The sequence below is a fragment of the Callorhinus ursinus genome, unplaced genomic scaffold (assembly GCF_003265705.2).
Source record: "Callorhinus ursinus isolate GAN/ISIS: 27379988/994484 unplaced genomic scaffold, GSC_fseal_2.0 scaffold2, whole genome shotgun sequence".
NCBI classification, from domain to species: Eukaryota; Metazoa; Chordata; class Mammalia; order Carnivora; family Otariidae; genus Callorhinus; species Callorhinus ursinus.
This window is the reverse complement of record NW_027397064.1, coordinates 93,396,466-93,420,119: the sequence shown is the minus strand read 5'-3', so window position 1 is coordinate 93,420,119 and position 23,654 is coordinate 93,396,466. Positions and strand designations below refer to the sequence as shown.

Below are 23,654 nucleotides of genomic sequence, written 5' to 3'. Positions count from 1 at the left end.
CACATTCTCTCTCCACCCTCCGCGACACTCCTTCTATATGCTTCTTACTAATCACCTGGTCACATAGAACGTTCTTCCTGTATAGAAAGGGGCCACTTCAAAGCAGCCGCGAACCTGCGGCAGCAGTTTCTGAGCACAAAGAACCATGTGGAATTCTCTTTAGACTTCTGAAAGATTTGTTTGTTCCTTGGGCAACTTTAGCGTTTCCAAATTTTATATATGTCTGTGACCAACAGGGAAGAAGGCAAACAAGGAGTTCAAAGCAGAGCTAACTAGGCTCAGATATAGGTTTTTGTCTCTGGTAAATAATGGAGAAGTAACCACAGGGGACTTTATCTTTGTGTTCTCAGAGAGATACAAAGAACCTCAGGTAACACAAATACCAGAATGTTCAAAATGGGCAAATGCAGCCCACAGAGCTATGTTTATGCTTAATATCTATTCAGATATCTAAAACCCCTTCCAGCTTGAAAATGCTCCACTTCTCTGATCTTGTAGTTTCCCATAGGGATGGAGAAATTTGAAATTTCATGCCAGGTTTTTTGTCAAGAAAAAAAAGAAGTCCATAAGCAATATATGCCGTAAATTTAAGGTTGTTTTTGTAAACACTCAGCATTTGAGAGCCGTGCCTTACATTGTGAAGCACTAGTGGTTTTCAGAGTTTCATATTTTGGAAGGGAAGAGCAACCAACTTCCGGTCAGCAAATTGGGTGGGGGCTCCAGACAAGTTCATGGATTCCTTTCAGGATACAGTAGTCCCCCCTGCCACCCCTTATCCATGGCAGATATGGACCAAGACCCGCTATGGATGCCTGAAACAGCAGACAATACTGAACCTTCTATAGACCATGTTTTTTCCTATGCATACATACCTATAATAAAGTAAAATGAATGACACAGGCATTGTGATATAGCATCAGGTTACTGTGGACTTCTGGAGATATGTCAGGAGGAGGATCATCTGCTTCCAGAACGCAGCTGACCACAGACATGCAAAAACCACAGATAAGGGGGCCTATTGTATATATACTTAACACATAATGAAGCATAATATGTGTGAGGGAAAGATTGGACAAGTGGTAAAAGGTATTTATTTATAAATAAAAGAATAAAAGGAAAATTATAAAAGCAGCAAAGACATCCGTAAGAGAAGGAAATGGTTTTACCCTCTGTCTTGTACTCAGCTGTGCTGACCTGAAGGTCTGGAGAAGGTTAAGGAGTGTGTATTCTTTCTCCAAAAGGTGATCCACTCATATCCCAAAGCTTCACATGATTATCTCATAAGCTTTGATAGTTCATTATCTCGGCTTCCACAGATAAAATTGTTCTATGGCTCCAAGAATAACTCAGTCCTCTCTGAAATCTAGCGGTCATGACCAGGCCAGTGACCTCTTGATTCAAGGAACCTGCTGGCTGACAATATTATTTGAGCTCTAATACAGGTTGTTTTCTTCCTGTGGGGAGAAGGAAGCTCTACAAGACTAACTTAGCGGGTATGGGTAATGTTCCAATTACTGGACTGAGGCTTCCAGATGTCCCTGGCTTTATCTTTTTGATTGCAATTTTGGCAGATTGGCCAAAGTCACATAAGGACTTATACCCAAGAAATAGGATCAATTTTTGTTTTGAAACTCAGTACCAAACTGGCAAACTGAACCAGCCTTTAGTTGGGAAGAAAAGTTTTCTATTATCCGGATGTGATAGAGATATTTAACTCACAAAGCTAACTTGCAACTTTAACTATGATCCCAAGAGAAGGAAATACTCAAGTCTTTTGTCTCTATCATCTCTGGGTTCTAAAAATGCACAAGCTAGATAGACTTCCTTAAAGACATGTTCAGACGCGATAAAATCCATGCCAGGTGGACACAACTTGCCACCTAATCAGAGGCCATACCATAAAAACCAGCCTATGACTCAAGGCCAAGGAAAAGTGACATAAAAGCCCAAGTGTTATTTTGCAGATTCCTTGATTTTCACAGGTAAAGAATGGATCCCAACTTGTTTCTGACCCAAAAGCTATTTTTTAAGGAGTTTTCTGATCATTCACAACGACGTAGAAGAGCAAACACTATAAGCATTTATAAGTTTGGACTTGATTACCTGGAAGTGTATAATTATTCAGTCTGAAATCTGCAGAGTCTAAGTCATCTTGCAGCAACAACACCGAATCTTAGGGAAAGGACACACACTGCTTTTAAGAACTTGGATGCCTGATTTTAGATCTGTAAAGCAACGCCAACCACAGATAATTTCTTTTTCTTTTTTTCCTACTTGTTTTTACTCAAGTATAATGAACATTCAAAATTATATTAGTTTCAGGTGTATGACATAGTGATTCCAGGATTCTATACATTTCTCAGTGCTCATCAAGACAACTGTGCTCTTAATCCCCATCACCTGTTTCACCCATTCTCCCCGCCCACCTCCCTTCTGGCAAACACCTAAGTGAAATAAGTCAGAGAAAGACAAATGCCATATGCTTTCACTCACATGTGGAATTTAAGACAGACAAAGGAACAAAGAGAAAGGGAGAACAAAAAAGAAAAAAAAAATCCCAGAATCTTAAAGACAGGTAATTCATTTTTCAAAGCAGATGAAGGAAAAATTCTATTTGCTATTAATTCAACTAGAATGTAAATTTGGAAAGGCTTAAGCTTCAGTCCTTTAAAAAATATTCAGTCGGGTACACACTGTACTCCAAATCTTCCAAATCAGTGAGGTCTTACCATTTATTCAACCCCTCTGAAGTTCACGAAAGTGTGACTTTGGGCAAGGCTTTTCCTTATCATTTACAACTCGAGCATGCTTATCAGATTGGAGACACTGCTCCATTGACAGTGGAGTGACATGCCTTTCTGCAGAATTTTGGAAGGCAGAAGGGTTCTGAGGTACAACTTGAGGAGATATCTACAAACCAGATACAGCAATAATTTATCTCGAATATCAAAATGTCAATTGGAATGGGCACCCCTGAATGAGGCAATAATGTCCTTGGCAAAACAGAATCCTTAAACTGATTTTAAGTCTGACAGGGTGTCCAAAGAGCACGTGGTATAAATATAAAATGCAATATTACTCAGCCACAAACAATGAAATCTTGCCATTTGTGACAACATGGATGGACCTAGAGGGTATTATGTTAAATAAAATAAGTCAGACACACAAAGACAAATACCATATGATCTCACCTGTATGTGGAATCTAAAATGAATAAATAAAAAGCAAAAATGGATCCATAAATACAGAGAACGAACTGATGGTTGCCAGAGGGAATGGAGGTAGGGAGATGGGCAAATGGGTGAAGGGCAATGAGAGGTACAAGCTTCCAGGTATGGAATGAATAAGTCATGGAGATGAAAGGTACAGCATAGGAAATGTAGTCAATGGTTTGTAATAGTGTTGTATGGTGACAGATGGGAGCCACACTTGTGGTGAGCACAGCCTACAGACAGACTTGTGAAATCACCATGTTGTTCATCTGAAACTAATGTAACATTGTGTGTTAACTGTACTCAAATTTAAAAAAAAAAATTAGAAGAAGAAAAGCTGACAGGGTGGCTTTGGGTAAAGTGGGAAGACCAAACATTAAGGTAGGATTACAAACTGACTTATAAAAGGTCTATCTTGAAACGTTTGAAAGGAATTTAAGCAAATAACTCATTCTTAGATAGTATAAATTATCCAATATTAAATTTCCCTCAGAATTGAATCTTTACAAGTAAGCTTCTTATGAGAGTGACATAAATGTCTTTCCCTATAAGATCTCTCTCTTCCCTGCTCACTGATGCCTACAATTCCATCATGAGAAATTTTCACCTTTATAACTTATTTAAATGCAACACAGAGGAGAGGCCCACTACGCTTGCTCAGTCACTGAAACCCATCTTTTGCTGGGAACAGACTGATAGCTGGAATCTCCTTTTTTCTTTCTTTGGTATCTCCCACCCTGAACTAGACACTTGATGTCATAGAGTCATGGAGCTCCAAGGAACTTGAAAGGTCACTGGGACCCCAACCTGTGATTACAAACAGGTGAAGCTGAAGCTCAGAAGGGAAAGGAGAATTGTCCAGAGCATCTCAACCAGTTAGTGACAAATCTGGGACCAGAGTGTGAAGCCCACAACCACTCGGCAATTCACTCCCCAGGCATTTACTGAGCCCTACTATGTGCTGGACATTGCATTATATGCTGGGAACATGGCAATGAGGACTACAAATATCTTTTCCTATAGAAGCTTGAGATCAAGGGGAGTTGGCCAGACTCAAAAACCAATACAATGAATCTACCTACGTCAGTGTAATTATGGGAGTCCTTGATTAACTCTTATTGATTCAATCTAAGGAACTTAGTGACCAAGATATAAAAATTATTTCCTTAGAAGTTTTCACCTGAAAAGAAGTACTAAAATTTATATTCCACAAACGGGTTTTTAACTGAGATTCCAGCAAATATAATTTAACTTTACTAATATTTTTTCATTTATCGAACATGAACATAGAGCTCAAGCATTTTAGTTTTACACTCAGAATTAAAGTTGTGTTTATTCATTTAGTTTATTAGGTGTATATACAAAGAATATGAACACAGAAATATTGATTTGATTACTCCTGATATTCAGATCTAACTAGTTACTATTAACAACAGCTAAGTTATTAACCTTTCTAATGGAGCAATTTATACATTGTCATGGATGATGGTGAGTCTTATTCAAGTGTGAAACCTTAGTCCATTCAATTTTCCATGAATTCTCTCAGATAATTAGTTTCAAGAAATACTACCATGGTACACCTTATAATTTTCCAGTCCCCCTGGGAATATCTGAGCCACGTGACAAGAACACAAACCACAGAGTGCACTAAGGAAGTGGCATTACCATTCACTATTTGGCAAGCAGTCTTTGCTTCATGGGAGCGTCAAGTTTCCCTAAATTTTTGTTCACCTCATGTACTTGTCACAACTGATGGCCACTCCTTTGGTGTCTGGCCTTGGGTTTCCCCCACATCTCACCACTCCATGATGGCTCTGCCGGTCCACTGGCACAAAGCTTCATCTGGTTTGTGGGTACCTTTTCCCAAATGTGCTAGATTTACCAGTTTGGAAAATGAGCAGGAAATGTAATGCTTAGGTTATGATCTACCTTTCAGTGTCTTTTGCTACGCCTCAACCACACAGATATTATGGGCCACTGGTCCACTGCATTCTGGAACATCCCATAAATGCTAGCTGCTTTCTGAGGGCTGAGAGAGCAAAGAAGAATTTGGATCCACTTATTGGAGAGGAGGTGTGTACGTGTGTGTGTGTGTTTGATGATTTTTCTAGTCTTTCTTTTTCCTTTGGCCAACGAGTCCTTGCCTGATTGTAGAGAGTTATTTACTCTAGTCTCAAGACTGACTCAGTTCTCTATCCTCATTCCTCTTTATGTCATTTAAGGAGGTTATACTCTTGATATTCACACAGGGCCAAAACAGGGAAAGCCTCCTGAACCCAACTCCTCCAGCACACATTTTAAGCTTCCGTGACTTCCATCTGTGCGGCTCCCCATGAGGGCTCTCACCACCAGAGCTCTGAAAGAAGCACTGCAGAAATTCAGAGACAGAAACACTGAATTTTTAAGATAGCTATATTTCTTAAAGATGTTAATAGGAGCACAGTGCCTTGGACATAAGGTGCTCAATGAAAATTTGATAGGTGGAAGAATGGATGGTGAGGTTCCAGCTATATCTGGGAAATGATGAAGCTCCCTGCAGAGGTGGGAGGTGGGGCTCTGGACAGAAGTGGTCCCTTTCCCTTGCTCTGCATCGTGGCAGGCTTCGGGAATGGTCTTCCATCACGTCCAGATGAGCGAGCCTCCATCCTGGGTGGCTGAGAGCGGGTTGAGCACCTCTAAGCTCTCAGGGGCGTGCCATCTTCGGTTATTTAATGAAGAGTGTGTGTGGATTATTCACAGTACTCACCAGGATAAAGCTTTCCTTGGTGGCTGTAGGGACACATAAAAGGAACAAAGCCGGTCGTGCCAGCAATGATACAGTTTTCTCTTTATTAGCGTGACCGTTATCATTCATTTTTTCTTTCACCCAGTGATTCACAGACTCTCTCACAACGCTCCCCTCTGCTGAGCACTGGGGTAGAACTGTGGACAAGTCAAAAACCCTGCTCCATTTCCTCGTTCTTGCTTTATCACATTTCTCCTTGCTCCTGGGGTTTAAGTTTTCACATTCTCAAACTTTTTGTTGTTGCTGCTCCTGTGGCACTTGATCCTTTATAAGTGCAGAAGGAAATAGAAGCTCAGGAAAATGTGAAGGAGTTTGAGGAGGGTGCACCGCTCGCCAGTGGCAGAGCTGGGTCTTAATTTATAATGCTAAGAGGTGTGTGCCCTGTTAGCTGGTTTCATTTTCCTTTCTAAAGGAGCCCTACAGAAACATGCTTATCAACAGGGGCAGTCATCTTGAACTGGATCCTCTCTGAGCAGAGGACTTTGAAAACCAAATATGCAGCTTGAATGGTTGTGCCTTTACTAATAACCACTGTATTTGCTTTTCCAATTTTCCCCTGCGATCCGGTAACCACATAGGAAAAAAGATAAACTCTATTCCTGTTCCTGTTAGGCTAAGACTCCTCTTAGTTAACTCATTTAAAAACAAGGTTTCGTTGCTGTTATTTCCAGACAGTATTCTATTAACTAAGCAATACAGATTTGATCCTTAATTGAGTGTTACAAACAGTACAGAGAATAGAATAATCAAGAAACTGGCCTCTGGTCAGACATGGTTCTGGTTCAGAAACTCGGTGCCAACTCCTGCGAACTTATGTGATTTGGGATGGGGTATTTAACTTTTTTTTTTTTTTTTAAGATTTTATTTATTTATTTGACAGAGAGCGACATGGCGAGAGAGGGAACACAAGCAGGGGGAGTGGGAGAGGGAGAAGCAGGCTTCCCCCCGAGATCATGACCTGAGCCGAAGGCAGATGCTTAACGACCGAGCCACCTGGGCGCCCCGGGGGTATTTAACCTTTGGAGCTTCAGGTTCCACATCTCTGAAATGGGACTTGTAATAAATGCATCACAGGTTGCCAGGAGAATTATTTGAATATTAGCTCCATGAGAAAAGGATGACAGTTGTCTTGTTCACCACAGAATTCCATGAAGAACCCAGCACAATAAATATCTGAATAAAAGAATTCATCGAAATAGATATGATCAATCTGTGACATGCCCAGCACGTCACCCATGGCCAATAATCTACATTTGAGTTAGTTTTCCCTCTTTCTTCTTTTCCTTTCATCTCTTCAGAAGATTGGGCCTCACAGTATGCATAAAAGTAAACATTTAATGGATATAATTTGCAGTGAGGGAAGAAATTTTGTAGACTGGCAGAAGTCCTTCAGAGAAGTGTGGGAGGGTCCAAAGGTATCTGATTTGCTCTGGATTAACTGCAGGACACCAGCCATTCTTTACTGTAAAGCACACTATCCATCATCCCCACCAGAACTGTTAAAGAGTGCAGGGGGACGAAGGACACCACCAGGGAGGAGTCTAAGCCTGGGAGTCCTGGTTGTAACTTTCGTCTTTGTCCCCTGAGTGGAAACTCCCTCCATGCGTGATGGCAGGCTCTGCAGGCCCTTCAGGACCCCTGGGGAAAGCACTTCGACCCAAAATATCATCTGTGATCTGTTTTCCATCACAGGGAAAAAAAGGTCTGATGTTGGACATTGAGCTTCATGGGAAACTACCACCGCAAATTGAATTTTGAAAATGCAATTCAATTTAAAAGGCATTCAAGTCTATTTAAAAAAAATCTTCTGGTGAGTCCTTTGTTGTATGAGGAATCTCTCTGGAAAGAGGAACAGCAACCCCTGATGCATCTTATGTATAAATCTGGAGTCACATAAATTGAACTTCCTTAAAACGAGCTTTGAGGGCCTCTGGGCCTGCACTTCTTCCAGGTTCTTCTTCAGAGAAGCTTTCCCCACTCTTACACTGTTCAGAATCCTGGCAGGACCTCCCATCACAGCCCAGGGGAAAGTTTCCACACATGAGGGAGGCCAGACTGTTATTTGAGTAAAAAAGCTCCAGAGAAACTACTCGGAGAAGAACCACTGTAAAAATGGCTGTTGGAGCTATGGTGCTGACATGACATCTGGAAAGCAGCATCCCCAACAGCACAGGAAGCGAAAGCTACAAAGGTCACTGATCCCAACACAGAGACGCATGCTCCTCTCGACTCTGAAAGGTGTTCACGGTACACACAGATGGTACAGGTATCAGCAGCACGAGCTTTGTGGTGTGACAGGCCTTGGTGTTTACTAGTCATGTGATCTTGTACAAGTTACTGAATTTCTAAACCTCAGTTTCTTCATCTGCATAAGGGGATGGATGGCATCTCCCTGTCAAGTTGTTGTGAAAATTCAGTGAGCTAATACAAATAAAATGTTAAGTTGAGCACCCAGGATATAAAAACATATAATGTTAGTTCCTGTTATTATTATTAATCAATAGCACCGATTCAGATGGGAATGAAAAACCACACGGAATAATTTAAGGTCATCTGACTGTTCGTGAACATCATCAACATCATTTCACACAATGTGATCACACACTGAGGGGAAGGTGTGGTGGGCCCCTCCTCTTTCCATCCCGGGATTCAGAATCCTCAGTATCCTGAGCCGATGGCTGGATCTCGGTCTCTTTGCCTCCTCACAACACACCGGTTCTGGGCTTCATTTTCTCAAAGTCCTTTCTCAAGTGAATGACAATTGGATAAGCTTTATGTCAGCCCTTTCAAGTGACATAAATACAGTTCACTTTAGCACTTAAAAACTAATTTTAATTCTAGAATTTCAGTACCATCCAGAGCTCACATCTAAGGTACCAACATACCCAAGCAGAGGATTAGGCCTTAATTAGAAGCAGGCTGTAAATATTATATGAGGACCCTGGTGTTTCTGCTCGGTTTAAGTTACACTGACTTCCAATCATGCATTTTATCTTTTGGCATGCATACATAGGTGCCCAATAAATGTTACCTTTGGTGATAATAAAACAAAAACCTAACTTTCAAAAGTGAAATAACTAAAAGACCATTGTCTGCATTCTTGGCAGTGGCCAGAGAGCCAGTTTTCCCAAGTCAGCAGCCTCTGAGGAGGCTGGCCAGGGGCCAATTCCCAGGGTTGGCGCATTCCTGGGGCCTGGCAAGAGGCCACTGGGACCCTGTTTCCTCTTTCATTCTCTTTATGTAGTGGAAAATCTTTCCCGCTTCGAACCCTCCGAGCCTGTCTTCCTCCATCCAAGCAAAGAGAGAGAGTCGCATGGGAAATGATCTCCAGCCCCTTCCCCAAATCGAGTCTCCTACTGCTCGAAGTTGGCACAGCTCAAAGCGACTGAAGGCAGAAGACAAACAAAAGAGGGCTCTGCAGCCCAGTCTCCAGCCTGATTCTATCAGGGGCACAGGGCCCGGGGCCGGGGACCCAGCAGGGCCCCGCGTACGGGGAGTCATTGTACGCTTGTTCAGAAGGCTATGGGCGCTCCTGGAAGCCTCTGGAATAAAACTGCCTGTTATAAATAGACATTGGCTAAGCTTCAAGGGTGAGAGCAGGAGGCCAAAAGTTCCAGAAAAATATAACGCTCCATATAAGAAGGTCTGGAGTACAGCTCATTAACAGGGGACGACTGAAGCAGTTGGCCTCAGAAGAAAGGAATTCACGGTTTGGTCAGATACAACCTGTAGTTAATACCTGGTGAACATGTCTGGCTGATAACATCATGGATATGCCATCGGTTTTTAAACACCGTATACGAATATACGCAAACCAACATTGAGACAAAAATCTTTTCTGAATGTCTCCTTCCATCTGCAGACAAAGAAAACTGGGCCATCTGGAGTCGCTGAGTCAGCTGGCTCTACACATTTGCAGCCTGGAGGAGGTGGCCCACAAAAGACTAGGCTGTGTGCTCTGATGGAATCTCTTCCCTCGATTCTCCTAACAGCCCGTGTTCTTTCTACTACATTACATGCAATCTCTTTCCTCCACACTTTTTTAAAATGAGGGCTCTGGGGACAGCTGGGTGGCTCAGTCCACTGTGTCTGACTCTTGATTTCAGCTCAGGTCATGATCTCAGGGTTGTGGCATCGAGCCCCACATCATGCTTCATGCTGGGCTTGGAGCCTACTTAAGATTCTTTCTCCCTCTGTCCCTCCCCACTCACACTCTCTACAAAAATTAGAATAGAATAGAATAGAATAGAATAGAATAGAATAGAATAGAATAGAAAAATAAAATAAAATAAAATGTGCTCTACACACAGTAGGCTCTTCGTATGTGTTTCCTTCTGAAGCTGCCGCTGCTGCTTATATTTTTGAGAGGCTGAAGTTTAACAGCGAGGAATGCCATCAGAGCTATAATACAATACTTTCCATTTGCATAGAGTCCTACAGTATCTGAGACAATTTTCTTGATCTTTATTTCCCTTTACACTCATGGCAACCCCACTATTGATGACACAGAGACTCAGAGAGTTTAAGAAACTTGCTGAACCCACACATCTACTGAAGGGCTCCCCTCAACTTCAAATCGGCAGACTTAGAGTTCTAATGCAATGATCAATCCGCTATATTATACTCCTTGTACTCCAGCTACCCCACAACATGTAGGTAGCCCTGCACTAGGCATTTTTATCAGGACCTCGGAGAGAAGACCGTGTCACTCACTGGCCATTTGGAACTTGTATTGTGAAGGTGTCACATCATACTGTTCTAGTTAAAACCAAGTTGGTGAGTCCAAGGGAATGGGCTAGAAAACAACTCATAGGAAGCTATTTCTAATAACAGAGAAATAGTAACCTCAGCTGGTTTAGGATAGCATTTTCTTCTTATTCCAGACTAGGTGTGCTGTAGATAGATTATAATAGGAGAAACATGCTGGACACTTTCTGTTGGCCCCTACACACCCACTCTCCATCCTTCTCTACACTCCTCTGGACTGCAGGGTGCTCCGTAGGCCCATTTTCCTCTAGTTTCCAAATGGGTTCAGCAAATGGGAGGTTCCAGAGGGCCCTGGAGAGGGGGAGGGGAGGTGGGAGTTTTCATGCCCCAGTCCCCTCCCTGCTGGGCCAACACTGGTTGGCTGCAACCCTCCGCCTAAGGTGACACTTGCTACCAAGGGGCTCTCTCCTTCTGGCCAAGTGGTTGCATGGCCACATCATCCCCTTGCCCTGTTATCTCGTTGAGTTCCCTACATCACACTCTGCCTTTTAAGAGACCTTTTATTAAACTGTCCTCCATCATCGGGCTTGAGCAAGCCATCTGTTTCCTCCTAGGACTTCAACTGATGCAGTGAATAATGAAATAGTATTGTTGATGCAGTCTTTGTAGGCAAAACTGTGGAAAGTTCCCCAGGTCCTCCTAAGAGGAAGAGAAATGCTAACCACATTAGACCTGGCTCTCTCCTACCCTCACTTCCTCTTTGCTAGACCTCACCAAACCAGGAAGTAGGTCAGATAACCTGCCTCAGGGGCCCACCAGCAGAGCTCTAAACTTGGCCCACGAGATCTCTGGGTAGCTACCTACCACCGCCATCTAGCTAGAACTCCACATAGGGAGGTGGGAATGACAGCACTAGCCACATCCCAATCACATCTGGGTGGTAACTTCAAAGACTTCCAGCTCAGCCTTTAACCCATTCACATCAGATTACTGGAAGCCTTCATGGCCGAACCATCCCCAGGGATGGCCGTCCTCTGAGAATAGCTCCTCCTCCCAGAAAGACCAACGGCCCCTGAACCTACTTATCTGCTGGCTCTGACAGATGGACTCCAGAATTTATCAGACCAAATGATTTTATTTCCCTCAACACATCTATGTGCATGAGAGCAGTCAATGAATTAATTATATTAGGAAACCTACCCAGCTGAAGACCAATTGCTTATGACTAAGGACCAAAAAGGTGCTGAAAAGACAGAAGGCAAGCAAACCTCAGAGACATCTTTGGAAATGGACAATTATGATCCATTAAGCCTAGTTAAGGAAGTGAAATTTATGAGGAGGAAACATCTGGAACCGCCTGGAATGTAAAGGAACCGGGAGGAACCACGGTTTGGGCTTGTAGAGAGCAGCCCAGACAAATGGGATTCCATGTTAGGAGAGAACTGCAAAATTAGTACATGAAAGGGACAGGATCGAGGCTGTGCATCTGGTGTTAAGCGAAGCGTTTTAATACAATGGCTCCTGGATTTGCTCTTGAAATATTAATTGAAATGGGGATGAGTATGAGGGCTGTCACATGAATAGAAAACTGGCAGAAAGATCATAAATACTGGCTAAGCTGAGCCAAGGCAATGGAACGTGGCAATGCAACAGAAATAATGAAAATGCTGCCTAATTCCCAGCTATGAACCCTGTGGCGGCTTAATAAATATGAATTGATAATAATGAACTACAGTACAGGGTGGTAAATCGGCGTGAGACAGGCTGATGAAATGCAACTAATATATATACAGTTAGTACAACACACACTGATAAATGAGAGGAAAGGAAATCGAAATGATTCAGCTGTGCGATGCATCGTGCCTGCACCAGGAAGTGTGGGTAAGAGGATGGGGGAGGGGTGGCAAGCAGGGACAAGAGGAAAGTTAAGAGGATAATTCAGGATCACAACACAGCTTCCTTAGGGTCTCAGCAATTCCTCAAGTATAAGCCAGGCACCTTGGAATCATACTCTTTTCTTTTAAGGCACGGAGGTTTTCTCAATAAATTTCTGTTTCCGGGACCTCATAGACACCACAGGTTAAATGTGGACCAATTTCATTGAGGGAAATATGAAAGCTCTCCTCCTTGGGAAAGCCCACCCTGATCAACACAGCTGGAAGAGCAACCTCCTTTTGAAATCCCATCACTCTTGTTCTTTGCACCACTGTAGACCTCCTGGTATCACTATGGTTTGTGTATTTGTGACGAGACTTTGTAAAGTTTCGCAAAATGGAAATCATGCTTTGCATTTCTTAACACTCACAGAGATCTTCACCCTTAGTATTTCACAGTGCTTCGAGCTTAGTAGGTGCTCAATTCCTGTGCTGATTGATTAGAAACACTAGAGAGGAAAACACACACCTATAAGAGAGCTCATCCAAGCTGCCTCCTGGGTTTGAGGACCAGCTTCGAAGGAGATCGATGAAAGCTCTACCTCTTGTTATGGACAAAGCACTGGAGAATCTGCTGCAGGAACAATCTTAGGCTGCCAGAGGAGGATACAGAAACCTTGGTTGCCATGGAAACTTGTATGATCTGATGATTCCCATTGTTGAAAGATGGTGAGACACCAGGAGAATGACAAGCAGATTCCCCGAGCCCTAAGAAAACACAGAACACGCCAAGCGAACGTCTCTGCTCATCTGTACTTTTTTCTTAAGATGCAGTATCATCATCTATCAATAACAGCATTTACAAAGGGCCTTCCAAACATTTCCAGTTCCTATTTTGATTAAGTAATCTCTGAGATGCCAAGTATGCACAGAGCTACGTCTGAGGCAGGCAGACAGAACTCACTGCAGCAGGTGGATACAGGTGATGGAGCCAGGTGCTTCTGAGATCCTGCTCTGTGACCTGGGTAAGGTAAGCCATCTGCGTGCAGGTCCTGTGGGCCAGGCTTGCTAGACTAATGGCAGAGGAAGCTACCCAACCATTCTCGGGTCACAGATACCTTTGAGAATATGATTATAGCTATGGACTCCTTCCCCAGAAAAATGTGCACATATGCACATACATATAAAATTTAATACATTATACTTCAGAGAATTCAAAACCCCTGGAGCCTTTCCAGAAATTTGCCCTATCGAGCACTCTGGAACTCAAGAGGGTCCAGGTATCATGTTAAGAATCTCTAATGCAAACACAAGTCTTTATACATAAGCTAGAATCATCTTTGATAAAATGGAAAAGGTTGCCTTCTCAAACTTCTGAACCAGTGCTCAGTGCCTCCTCCAGGTAGTGCCCCCTTCCTCCATACCCAGTATCTCCCGCTACTGTGTACTTGGCTCATGAATGGCTACTCACTAGTAAGTTCACTCACTCACTCATTCATTGCACTGAGTGTTTTCCATGTGTCAGACTTAAGGGACCCAAATGTGAGTATGACATGCCTCATGCCCTCTAGGAGTCTACAGTTCAGCTCAGTCAGGGCTGATTCTGTTATCCAGGGGATACTGGGCAATGTCTGCAGACGGTTTTCGTTGTTACAGCTGGGTGAGGGGTGCTATTGGCATCCAGTAGATAGAAGCCAGGGATGCTGCTGAAAATCCTACAATGCCCAGAACACCCCCAACCCCACAACAAAGAAACACAGGGTCCAATATGTCAGATAGATTGAGAAACCCTGATTTAAGGTGGACAGTCATGAGACAAAGCGTTAAATGTGGTGATGAAGACCAGAGGTAAATATTATGGCAGCTCAGGAAAGGGCATTTTAATAAGAATTCTGGAATATATGGGTATGGTGGCAGACTGCCTTACTTTCAAAGACAGACAGAAGGAAGGTGAAGGGAAGAGGGGTCATTCAGGGTGAGCCATCACTGTAATGAAGGCAGACATTCCTTTGTGCGCCACCAGAGGAGGGGGTATCAATTTCAAGCGGTGAGCAAACAAATAGCATTTGGTGGGGGGATGTCCTCAGAGGAAATGATGTTGGTCTCTACCAGCCCTATCAGTCAGTGGCTCAGCCAAAAGAACATGCAATCATCAGACAGGCTCATCACTCCAGTTATAAATCCTGCTGCATCCTGGGCAACAGCTAGACTTTGGATGTGCCCTGTCATTCACCACTCCTCCCTCCTCTATTCCCATTCCAGTCAATATCCCCATCGTGTACATGTATACACCACAATGAGTCCTCATGTGGGTAAAAACGCAAAATTATAGATAGAGGGTATATATTATGTATTCTATAGATATGCTATCATAAACTTTAATCTCTACGAAGTTGGTTCTAAGACCTGATTAATCAGAAGAAGCACAAGGCCAGAAATCAGACCTAGACCAAGTTCCAGCACATGCATTCTCTACTCCTTGCATCCTCCTCTCTCCCAACCTCTGCCCCTTCGACAGTTGTTTTCCTGAAATCAGGCCTGGCCTCCAGCATCAGCAGGCACAGAGATGGCAGGTGCGCTGAGACACCTGTAAACCTGCAGCCCCGTTGAAGCTGGGGCTGTTTAACGTTGGAAAGTACCAGGCAAGGAGCTCCCGGTCACTGGCAAACAAGGTTTTCTGCTTCTGAGCCCCTAGCTGTGGAGTGACAGCATGATCTGGGGGGATGGGGAATGGGAGGCCCGAAAGGAGCTGAAATCCCACGTCTACCGCACACCAGCCCCATAGCCCTGAGGAAGTTCCTTAACTTGTTAAGCTTCAGGTTTTTTTATTTGTAAAATAGGAATAATTAAAGTTCCTATCTTAAAGGGTCACCCTGAGTACTGAATGACAATTTCTATCTGAAGCGCTGGCCAGAGTGTCTGGCACGTAGCAAGCCTCCGTAAATTTCAGCTATTCTCACCAAGGGAAGGGAGCCCCCCTGGTCCATTCTGGAGCCATCCTGGTTCATGCTTGGCTCCACTACCTGCACATGCTGAGCTGTCTGCTAAAGTGGCTCACACGTTAGACCTTACCATCGTCCTCGTGCAGGGGCCATGCGAATCTTCTTTCTCTGTATCATTCCAACTTTTAGTATGTGCTGCCGAAGCAAGCACCAAGATTTTTATTGTTTTTTCTTTATTTTTTTTAAGTAATCTCTAACCCCAACGTGGGGCTCAAACTCACACCCCTGAGAGTCACATGCTCTACCGACTGAGCCAGCCAGGCACCCCACTGGACTTTACCAGTCCCCACTGCCAACATAGTCTATGTCCATTGCTTGGGTGTATTCTATTTCTGTTCTTTCATCCTGCCTTCCATTCAGACCACTTCAGCAGCAATCCTGCTCAAATCTCCGGCCTCCCTCCCAGCACTGGTGGGTTCTGATCTTTTCTTGCTCATCTGGGGTCCCTTTAAGGCCCTGAGCAACCAGGTATTGGGGGCTGTACCTACCTGGCCAAGCCTCCCTTGTGTTCTCCCAGCCCATCCACACCAAATCTATCCAGAGCCCCCAGGGGTGTGTGCTGGGCAAGACATTCTTCTAGCATGTTCTTGACCTGCCATGATGGACTCAGCTAGGCTGTTGGGCAGATTCACTGGGTAAATTTTCTCTAAAGTATCTGACACTTTTCTCGTTCCACAGTCACCTGCTGTCAAGGAGGAGTAGTCAGATTCGGCACAACACTTTGGAAAGGTAGCTAACTCAGGCCAAAGCTGGTCTGTTCCCTACCTGTTTCTTTTTCCCAAAAACGGGCTTTGGCTGGATCCTCAGGAGACACCACACCTTTGGCTTGGGGATAAAAACCTCCCTCTTACTCACTGACCTTTCTCTACTTGATGCTCACTTGAGAAATCTCAAACAATCTTGGTATCAGAGCACAAAGGTCAGGCCTCCTGGTCAGAGTTACTGAGTGAACCATATTTCATACGTTTCCATTAGTAGAAGGGATCAAGGGTAGCTAGGATTTGAGTCGCTGGAAACTTCCAGCAACCTAGGGGCCTGCGCTCTGTACAGCATCGCTATGGTGAGAGTAGCCCAATTACAGCACCAGGAAGAGTCGAGAAAGCTACAGGTATGCCTAAGCATGACAAAAATGCAGATTTTGGGGGCAGTAGCCACAATCCATGGGCTGCTCGGAGCAACACCAACAATGCCCCTATTTTCCATTTAGAAAAATTCTCAGTGAGCTCTGAGCTTTCTAAAATATTTACCTGTGCTCAAATGCATGCACGTGGGTACATACATCTCTGTTTGACATCCTAAATTTGCTCCTTTGCCTGCCTCAGCATATTGCGCATCCTTGGGGGTAAACACAAGTCACCATTCAGAAAGTTAGCACCCAGGAAAAGTGAACTAGACCTTCAAGTTTCCCATTTCTCTACCATGTGTAGATACCCTTTAGAATCCAGCCTGCTGTCTCTATAAACCAACTTTAATTGGAACATAAGCCACGCCCATTTATTCATGCATTGTCTGAGGCTACTTTCCTGTTCCTGCAGCAGAGCTGAGTAGTTGTGACTGCTCAGCTGGCCTGTGAAGCCCAAAAGATTCACTATTTGGCTTTTCACAGAATTTGCTGAAATCCTGCTTTAGAATTCCTCCCATCACTAACCAGGGGTGAAATCAATGAAGATAAAGCAGTAGAGATTTACATTTGTGAATTTGTCAGGGTTCTGTCCCTCTGTAAACATAACTATAAATGTAAGGATAAATACGGAGAGATTTATTATAAGGAATGGAGTCATGATTATAGAGGCTGAGAAGCCCCATAATATGCTGTCTGCAAGCTGGCAGCCCAGGAAACCCAGTGATGTAGCTCCAAACCAAACCTGAAGTCCTGAGAACCAGGGGAGCCAATAGTGTAAGTCCAAGTCCCAGTCCAAAGTCCTGAAAATGGGGTGCCGGGGTCCGAGGACAAGAGATGTCTCAGCTCAGGCAAAGAGCAGGTTTGCCCTTTCTCTGCCTTTCTGTCCTATTCAGGTCTTCCGTCAATCTGGTGATGCCCGGCCACAATGGTGAGGGCAAACTTCTTTACTGGATCTCCTGATGCAAATGCTACTACTCTCCTCTGAAAACACCCTCACAGACACACCCAGAAGTAATGTTTTGCCAGGTACCTGGGCATCTTTGAGCCCAGTTAAGTTGACACACAAAATTAACCATCACAATTTGATATAAGGAAGAAGTTTCTCTGGGAAAAAAAATAATTCAGCAATGAAATGAGCTGTTAGCAGAGGGTATAGGACAATATCTTTGGGTTGCCCCTTCTCTGCTCACCCACCAAATTCTCCCCATTGCTTCAGCTGTAGTACATGTGCTACCGAAGCAAGCTCTTGAATTGCTTCAGAGCACGTTCTAACTCCAGGTCCTCCTCCATGGCACTCCTTACACCCTCCCCCCATGCCTCGGTGCCTCTCAGAGTCAATGCCACACCATTTCCCTCCTCTGTGTTATATCACTTTTCCTGCTGATTAGGTCAGCTTCCATAAACAAACTATTGTCTTGTATCAGTCAGGGGGCTCCGTAGGAAAATGATGGCACAGGCAAATCATCTAAATTGAGAAGATTTTGGTAAAGGAACCACCCAACAAAGTGTGGGCAGACCTAAAGCAGACCAACATGAGACAAACTGGCAACATCCAAGAGTCATTACTACCAAGAAACCTGAAGGAACACAGGGAGAGGGAAGACACCAGAACACAGACAGAACTGTGGTTTTGTGAGCCCAACAAAAGCTGTGACCTTAGGCAGAGCTGTCCAGTCACTGTGGCCCAGGATCAGGCAGGAAGAGAACAGGAAAGCCATCAGCTTGACCTCTCTCTCTTCCTGACCTCTGATCTCATGCTAGGTCCCCCTCATTGGCCAAACCCAACTAGATGCCAGAAGACATGGGATCCTGTTGAAAAGGTCTGTGTGGTACATCCTCCAGGGGTGCACAGCCAGGCAGAGAAGGATGGGGTGGATCTGGAGGGAAAAGTGGTGACTATCCAGAACATCCCATAGCAACTACAACATCTTAAATGTAAAGCAGGTTTTCTAGTGATGCTTATTGTTTGGCTTAATGTGTGCCGGTGGAAGGCCTAATCACTAATAGTTTGGATACAAACCGAGAGGCTGAAGGATGAATGGAGGGACTTGGTGTGGGGCCTTTCCTGCTCTCATGAGTTTATCAAAACTGCCCTCCTGTCAGAGCTGAGGATCTAGTGTGGCCAACGTTTCTCTTCCTTCTGGAAGGGGAAAAAGGAACAGGGTACCACGAAAGAATTTGTCGTTCACGATAGAAACTTACTTCCACCCTTGCCTAAAAGCAAAAAGTAATTTTCCCTCAAATTAAAAGGGAATTTCTGCTATTGGAATGTGAGCTGGTAAAAATAAAGAAAGAGAGAAATAAAATAATTCACTCCCCAGCCTTCTCATCAGCTCAATGCTATCACAGCCACACGTATCAAATAGCTATACGGGCAGCCTGGGAATGATTTTTTTGCAAATAAAAAAGCACAGTGTGAAATGCTGACTTTTTCTGATCAAAAAGCATCCTGGGGTGGGTGGAACAGCTTTGGGTCAAGAAGAGGCCTCAATTTCTGGGGTGATTTTTACTGTTCTCAGAGAGGAGACTGTTCTTGCTGCAAATGTGCAGCTCCTCGGCACACTCCTACTGGTGAAGGCAAACTTGTAGTCACTTGTCTTTCTCTCAGGGTACTTACCCCCCACAATGAAACATATTTTTCATTTCAGTTTCACTTACCTGTCACTTTCTTCTTAAAAAGGGTGATTTATCAAGTAAAAAAATCAACATCAAAGAACACTTCAATGCTACTGGGGTGCGCGCGCGCACGCACGTGTGCGCGCACACACACACACACACACACACACACACACACACACACACTCAAACCCTCCCGTGTCCGGTCCTTAAGGCAAAATTGTGACTAAAAACCACAAGCGACCATCCCCCAATGGGGAGCTTTTTTCAGTGTCTGGACTGTGAGTTTCTTTATTCTGTGGTTCCACCAGCCTACAAATTTAAAAGCTGTTGCAAGGGAGCTATAATTTCTACTCAACACTTCATGATTTGATTATGTAAAATAAAAAGTATAATGAAGTTAATAGTACCTTATTCTTACTGTACATTATGAGGAATTTTTTCCTGCAAAATGTGAAAGTGGAAATTACCTCTGGGCCTTCTAATTCTCAAAAATGTGGGTCATAATGATTACTGTGGTGGAATTTCAAGACTTAAGATTTAGTATATTTCTCTTTCCTCTATTCAGTTTTCCAAAGGGACGTCTCTTTTTACTGGGATTTTATGTAGTAAAATGTAAGGAAGTGAAGTGAGGGGTAGGAGACCTGCATCGTACGCTACTTGGGGGACCTCGAGAAAAACATTGAACCTCACTGAGTAGTAACTTCTACAGAGTGAGGAGACTGGATAACCCAGTTCCAAGATAGCAGTCTAGGATTTAAAAAAATAACATAAAATGGAATAAAGTAAACATGCCTTGAGAAAGATGTCAGGTGTTTCTTCCACCTTGTATTTTCCAGGAACCCTTTTCCAGAATTATCTCCTTGTGTTTCTCTCCCAGTCATTTGTGGGATTTCAGCAGGGAACCCAAGAGGAGGGCAATGCCTTGGGTTCAAGTCCTTTACAGGCCAGTCAGCTGTGAGCTCACCCCTGTCTACCTCTCTTCCTGATGGTCACAAGAGAATTCACTCAAGGGACTCTCAGTGGGTCTCACTCTCAAAACACCAACTCAGAACAAGTACTCTTGCTGTCACTGCCTCAGCATCTTATGTGAAGAAAGAACATAACACTAAAACAGAAGGCAAATTTACAGTCACATGGCCTAAACTGTGTAACTTGGAGTGGCATTTAAGGCCTCCCATCCCCCAGGCCACCTACTCATAAGAGAGCACAGTTTCAGGATTTTCCCAATTATGCACATGCAGACATAACACTTAATCTACCTCCAAGAAACAAGGAAGATATTTCGCTAGTGTAAAAACTCTCCTTACGCATCATTTGGGGAGATTTAATAGGACTGTTTCCCAGGTGGTGCCAAGCAATGGGTACTTATTTTCACAGTGTTCTTTTAGGCTGTTAAGTCAGAATGGATCTGCAGGCCCCACAAGACTCAGGGTAGAGCCATGTGCCATGGAAACCCAAGCTTGGTTTTGGGTTTTCAGCTTGCACTGCTACTATGACAGGCTTTGATTTATGCTCACAGTCAAGCCTGTCCCTGAGCAAAATTTAAATATGGACAATGGTTTCATTGAGGCTCTTTCCTCTTTCTCTGATTTTCAGGTACCTGATGCTCTCATGGTAATTCACTGCCTCTTCCCTCCCCACCCCAACCCAGTCCTGCATCCCAGCAATCTGTGCTCTGCATCCTATTGTTTACCAATTCCCTCAACAAAATTTCGCTCAGCTGCCTGACATTTGGGAAAGATCCAAGATATTTTATTAATGAGTGCTACTATGAATTATTGAAAGACAACAGCTTAGCATGCTTGCACTGATAGCATCTTTGCATATTCTCCAGCATGGAAGGTAGAATTTGGGACTTTAGGGACTAATCAGCAAGGATATTTTGGGGTTAAGAGAATGTTTCCTGCAGGGCACCTGGGTGGCTCAGTCAGTTAGGTGTCTGACTCTTGATTTCGGCTTGGGTTGTGATCTCGGGGTTGTGGGATCGAGCCCAGCATCAGGCTCTATGCTTAGCCCAGAGTCTGCTTATCCCTCTCCCTCTGCTCCTCCCCCCCACACTTGAGCTCTTTCTCTCTCTCATAATAAAAAAAGATTTAAAAAGAGAACCTTTCCTGTGCTGTTCATACTATATGTGCATCTCTGTCCTCTGCTTAGGTATATGACAGACCCTACTGGCAGGTTAATAGGTAAAAAGAGTTTTCTTTGGGAAAGGAGAGGCTGAGAAATTATCTTTTTATCCTAAGTTTCCCCAGAAACTATCCTCAGGGAATAGATATTTAAATGCGCACGCGTGCGCGCGCACACACACACACACACACACACACACACACACACACACACACACACACACACAGGCTATTTGCATCACATTCGACCCAGAGACAGAAAGACCTAAGAGATGAGAAAAGGGCACATCCATGGGGAGGAGAATCTAAAATGCTGTGAAAGTTCTTAGCCTCTGAAGGTAGGCTGGTCACTGCACAGCCCACACAGACACAGAAATTGAATCTAAAAACAAGAGAGGAACTAGACACAAAAGTTTAACGTAATCCTTTTCTCCATTCCCGGAAACTCACATCCAGGAACAGTTTGTGACATTAAGCCTCAGCAATTATGGGGTAACTAGCCAGTCTGTACACTGGCAGAGCCAGACCTATAGCCACAGAGTGGGAAAAGTGCAACTCACAAATCCAGTCAACAAATATCTGATTGGATACCTACTCCGACCCAGACTCCCAGCCAAATGCTGGGAGCACACAAATGAATAAAGCACATCCTTCCACATCATGCAAAAGAAGGAGCTGAGCTAAATCTCTATTTCAGTAAATGAGCAAAAGAGAAAGGAGTGACTCGCTTGATTTCTTACTCTGGTCACATGCATTCGGGAAGAGAAGAGGTGATGCACACATCTGAGCTCAGAGAACAGCCAACCTTCCAGAATCAGGGATTTAGTCCCTTTCCTTGGACTAACCAGATTCTCGTACATGAAAGCAAACACAACCAGGCTGTTAAGAATGATGCTCATCAGCATTCACACTCTTTGAAAGAAAGTTCATAAACAATTGAACCATGGTACGTACCTAAGAAGATCTCAGAGACTCTTCACTCTTCAATATTTGAAGCTCTATTAAATTCTTACTCAACTTATCCCCAAATGAAGATAAATGGGTGATGGAACAACTATATATAGGCTTGGCATTTGGCATCAGCTTTACAGTAGTGTTTTTGTATAGGTTAAAGTCTACTTCAGCTGGAATTAATGTAATTATATATAATGTTGACAGATTATGACATTTGCCTATTAAGACACTCTACAAACATTCCAATAATTTGCTGGCTTTTGACTTTGTAAAAAAATAAATGAAAGCAAATCCCAGGGGATATGGCTAATGGGGTAACTGGAATAGAGGTTTCAAAAGCACAGGGTTCAGGAAATAACAGTCAAAGAATAATGCATTTTAAGCCAAAACATATAGAGTGGTAAATGAATATTTAGTACTTACCACAAGACTGCTGTCTAGAGACAGCCTTTTTCCAAAGTCCCTTTTCTCAAGCTGCCTCTTTCCCTCCATGGGTGAAGTTATTTATTTTCCTTTGTGATTTATAAGAATTCCCCTTCTGTTTCCAGGGTCACTGCAAAAAGTGAGCATGTGTTTTACCATCCAACTGAATAGTGCTTAGACCCTTGTTTTTAGCTTTCTAACCAGAAACAAGTGTTGCGGCCAAAATACCCAGACCCGAATCACAAGTGCAGAACTGGGCTCTCTCAACTCAAAAGACCTCTCTCCATGTTGCAAATGTCAGTCGTCTTTACAGAGGCCCCTGTGTTTTTATAGATCTTGCTAATGGAGTTGGGGAATGGGTTTGCAGGTTGAATCAGCAGACTGTGGATAAAAGCAAACAGTCTGTTTCATGCCACGCTTGCTCCACACCCATCCTCCCTCTATCAGCCAGAATCATTCTGTTACTGTGCACATAGATGCTGTCTGCAAATTCCATGAGATCAAACTGACAAAACCAGGCTCCCTGACCAAGAGTGGCTGAGCCCAAGGCCCGAGGAGAGGAAACTGAAACCTAAACATTACTGCCAATATTTCATTGTAAAATATTTAATTTAAACTGTTGTGGGGACCATTATAAGATACGTTCCCTCTAGGACAGGTGGATTCCACATGAATGGTGGAGGGCATGTCACTGTCAAGGAGTATCTGAATGCCCACTGCATTTTACTCCATCAGATATAGTTAATTCCTATACTCCACTGTGGTTGCTAGCTCTAGAATGACTAAGTGTCCCGGTTAGTAGGGAATATATTGTGTGTATTAGGCACTA

At 43.6% G+C, this 23,654-nt stretch overlaps 1 protein-coding gene and 1 non-coding gene across 5 annotated transcripts in view; both read right to left on the bottom strand.

The window, feature by feature from the left end:
• Positions 1–23,654, bottom strand: part of NCKAP5 (NCK associated protein 5) — a 965,493-nt gene that overhangs the window by 808,572 nt on the left and 133,267 nt on the right. For 2 of the 4 annotated variants that reach the window (XM_073884776.1, XM_025857088.2), the window contains exon 2: positions 22,826–22,955. In XM_073884776.1, coding sequence (XP_073740877.1) covers positions 22,826–22,894 — 69 coding nt within the window. In that variant the 5' untranslated portion in view covers positions 22,895–22,955. Of the gene's footprint in view, positions 1–22,825; positions 22,956–23,654 lie in introns of those variants that run through there. The other 2 variants (XM_073884781.1, XM_073884786.1) reach the window with 2 other exon arrangements.
• Positions 15,624–15,731, bottom strand: LOC112813282 (U6 spliceosomal RNA). Its single transcript, XR_003205500.1, has one exon. It is a non-coding gene; the product is annotated as a U6 spliceosomal RNA (small nuclear RNA).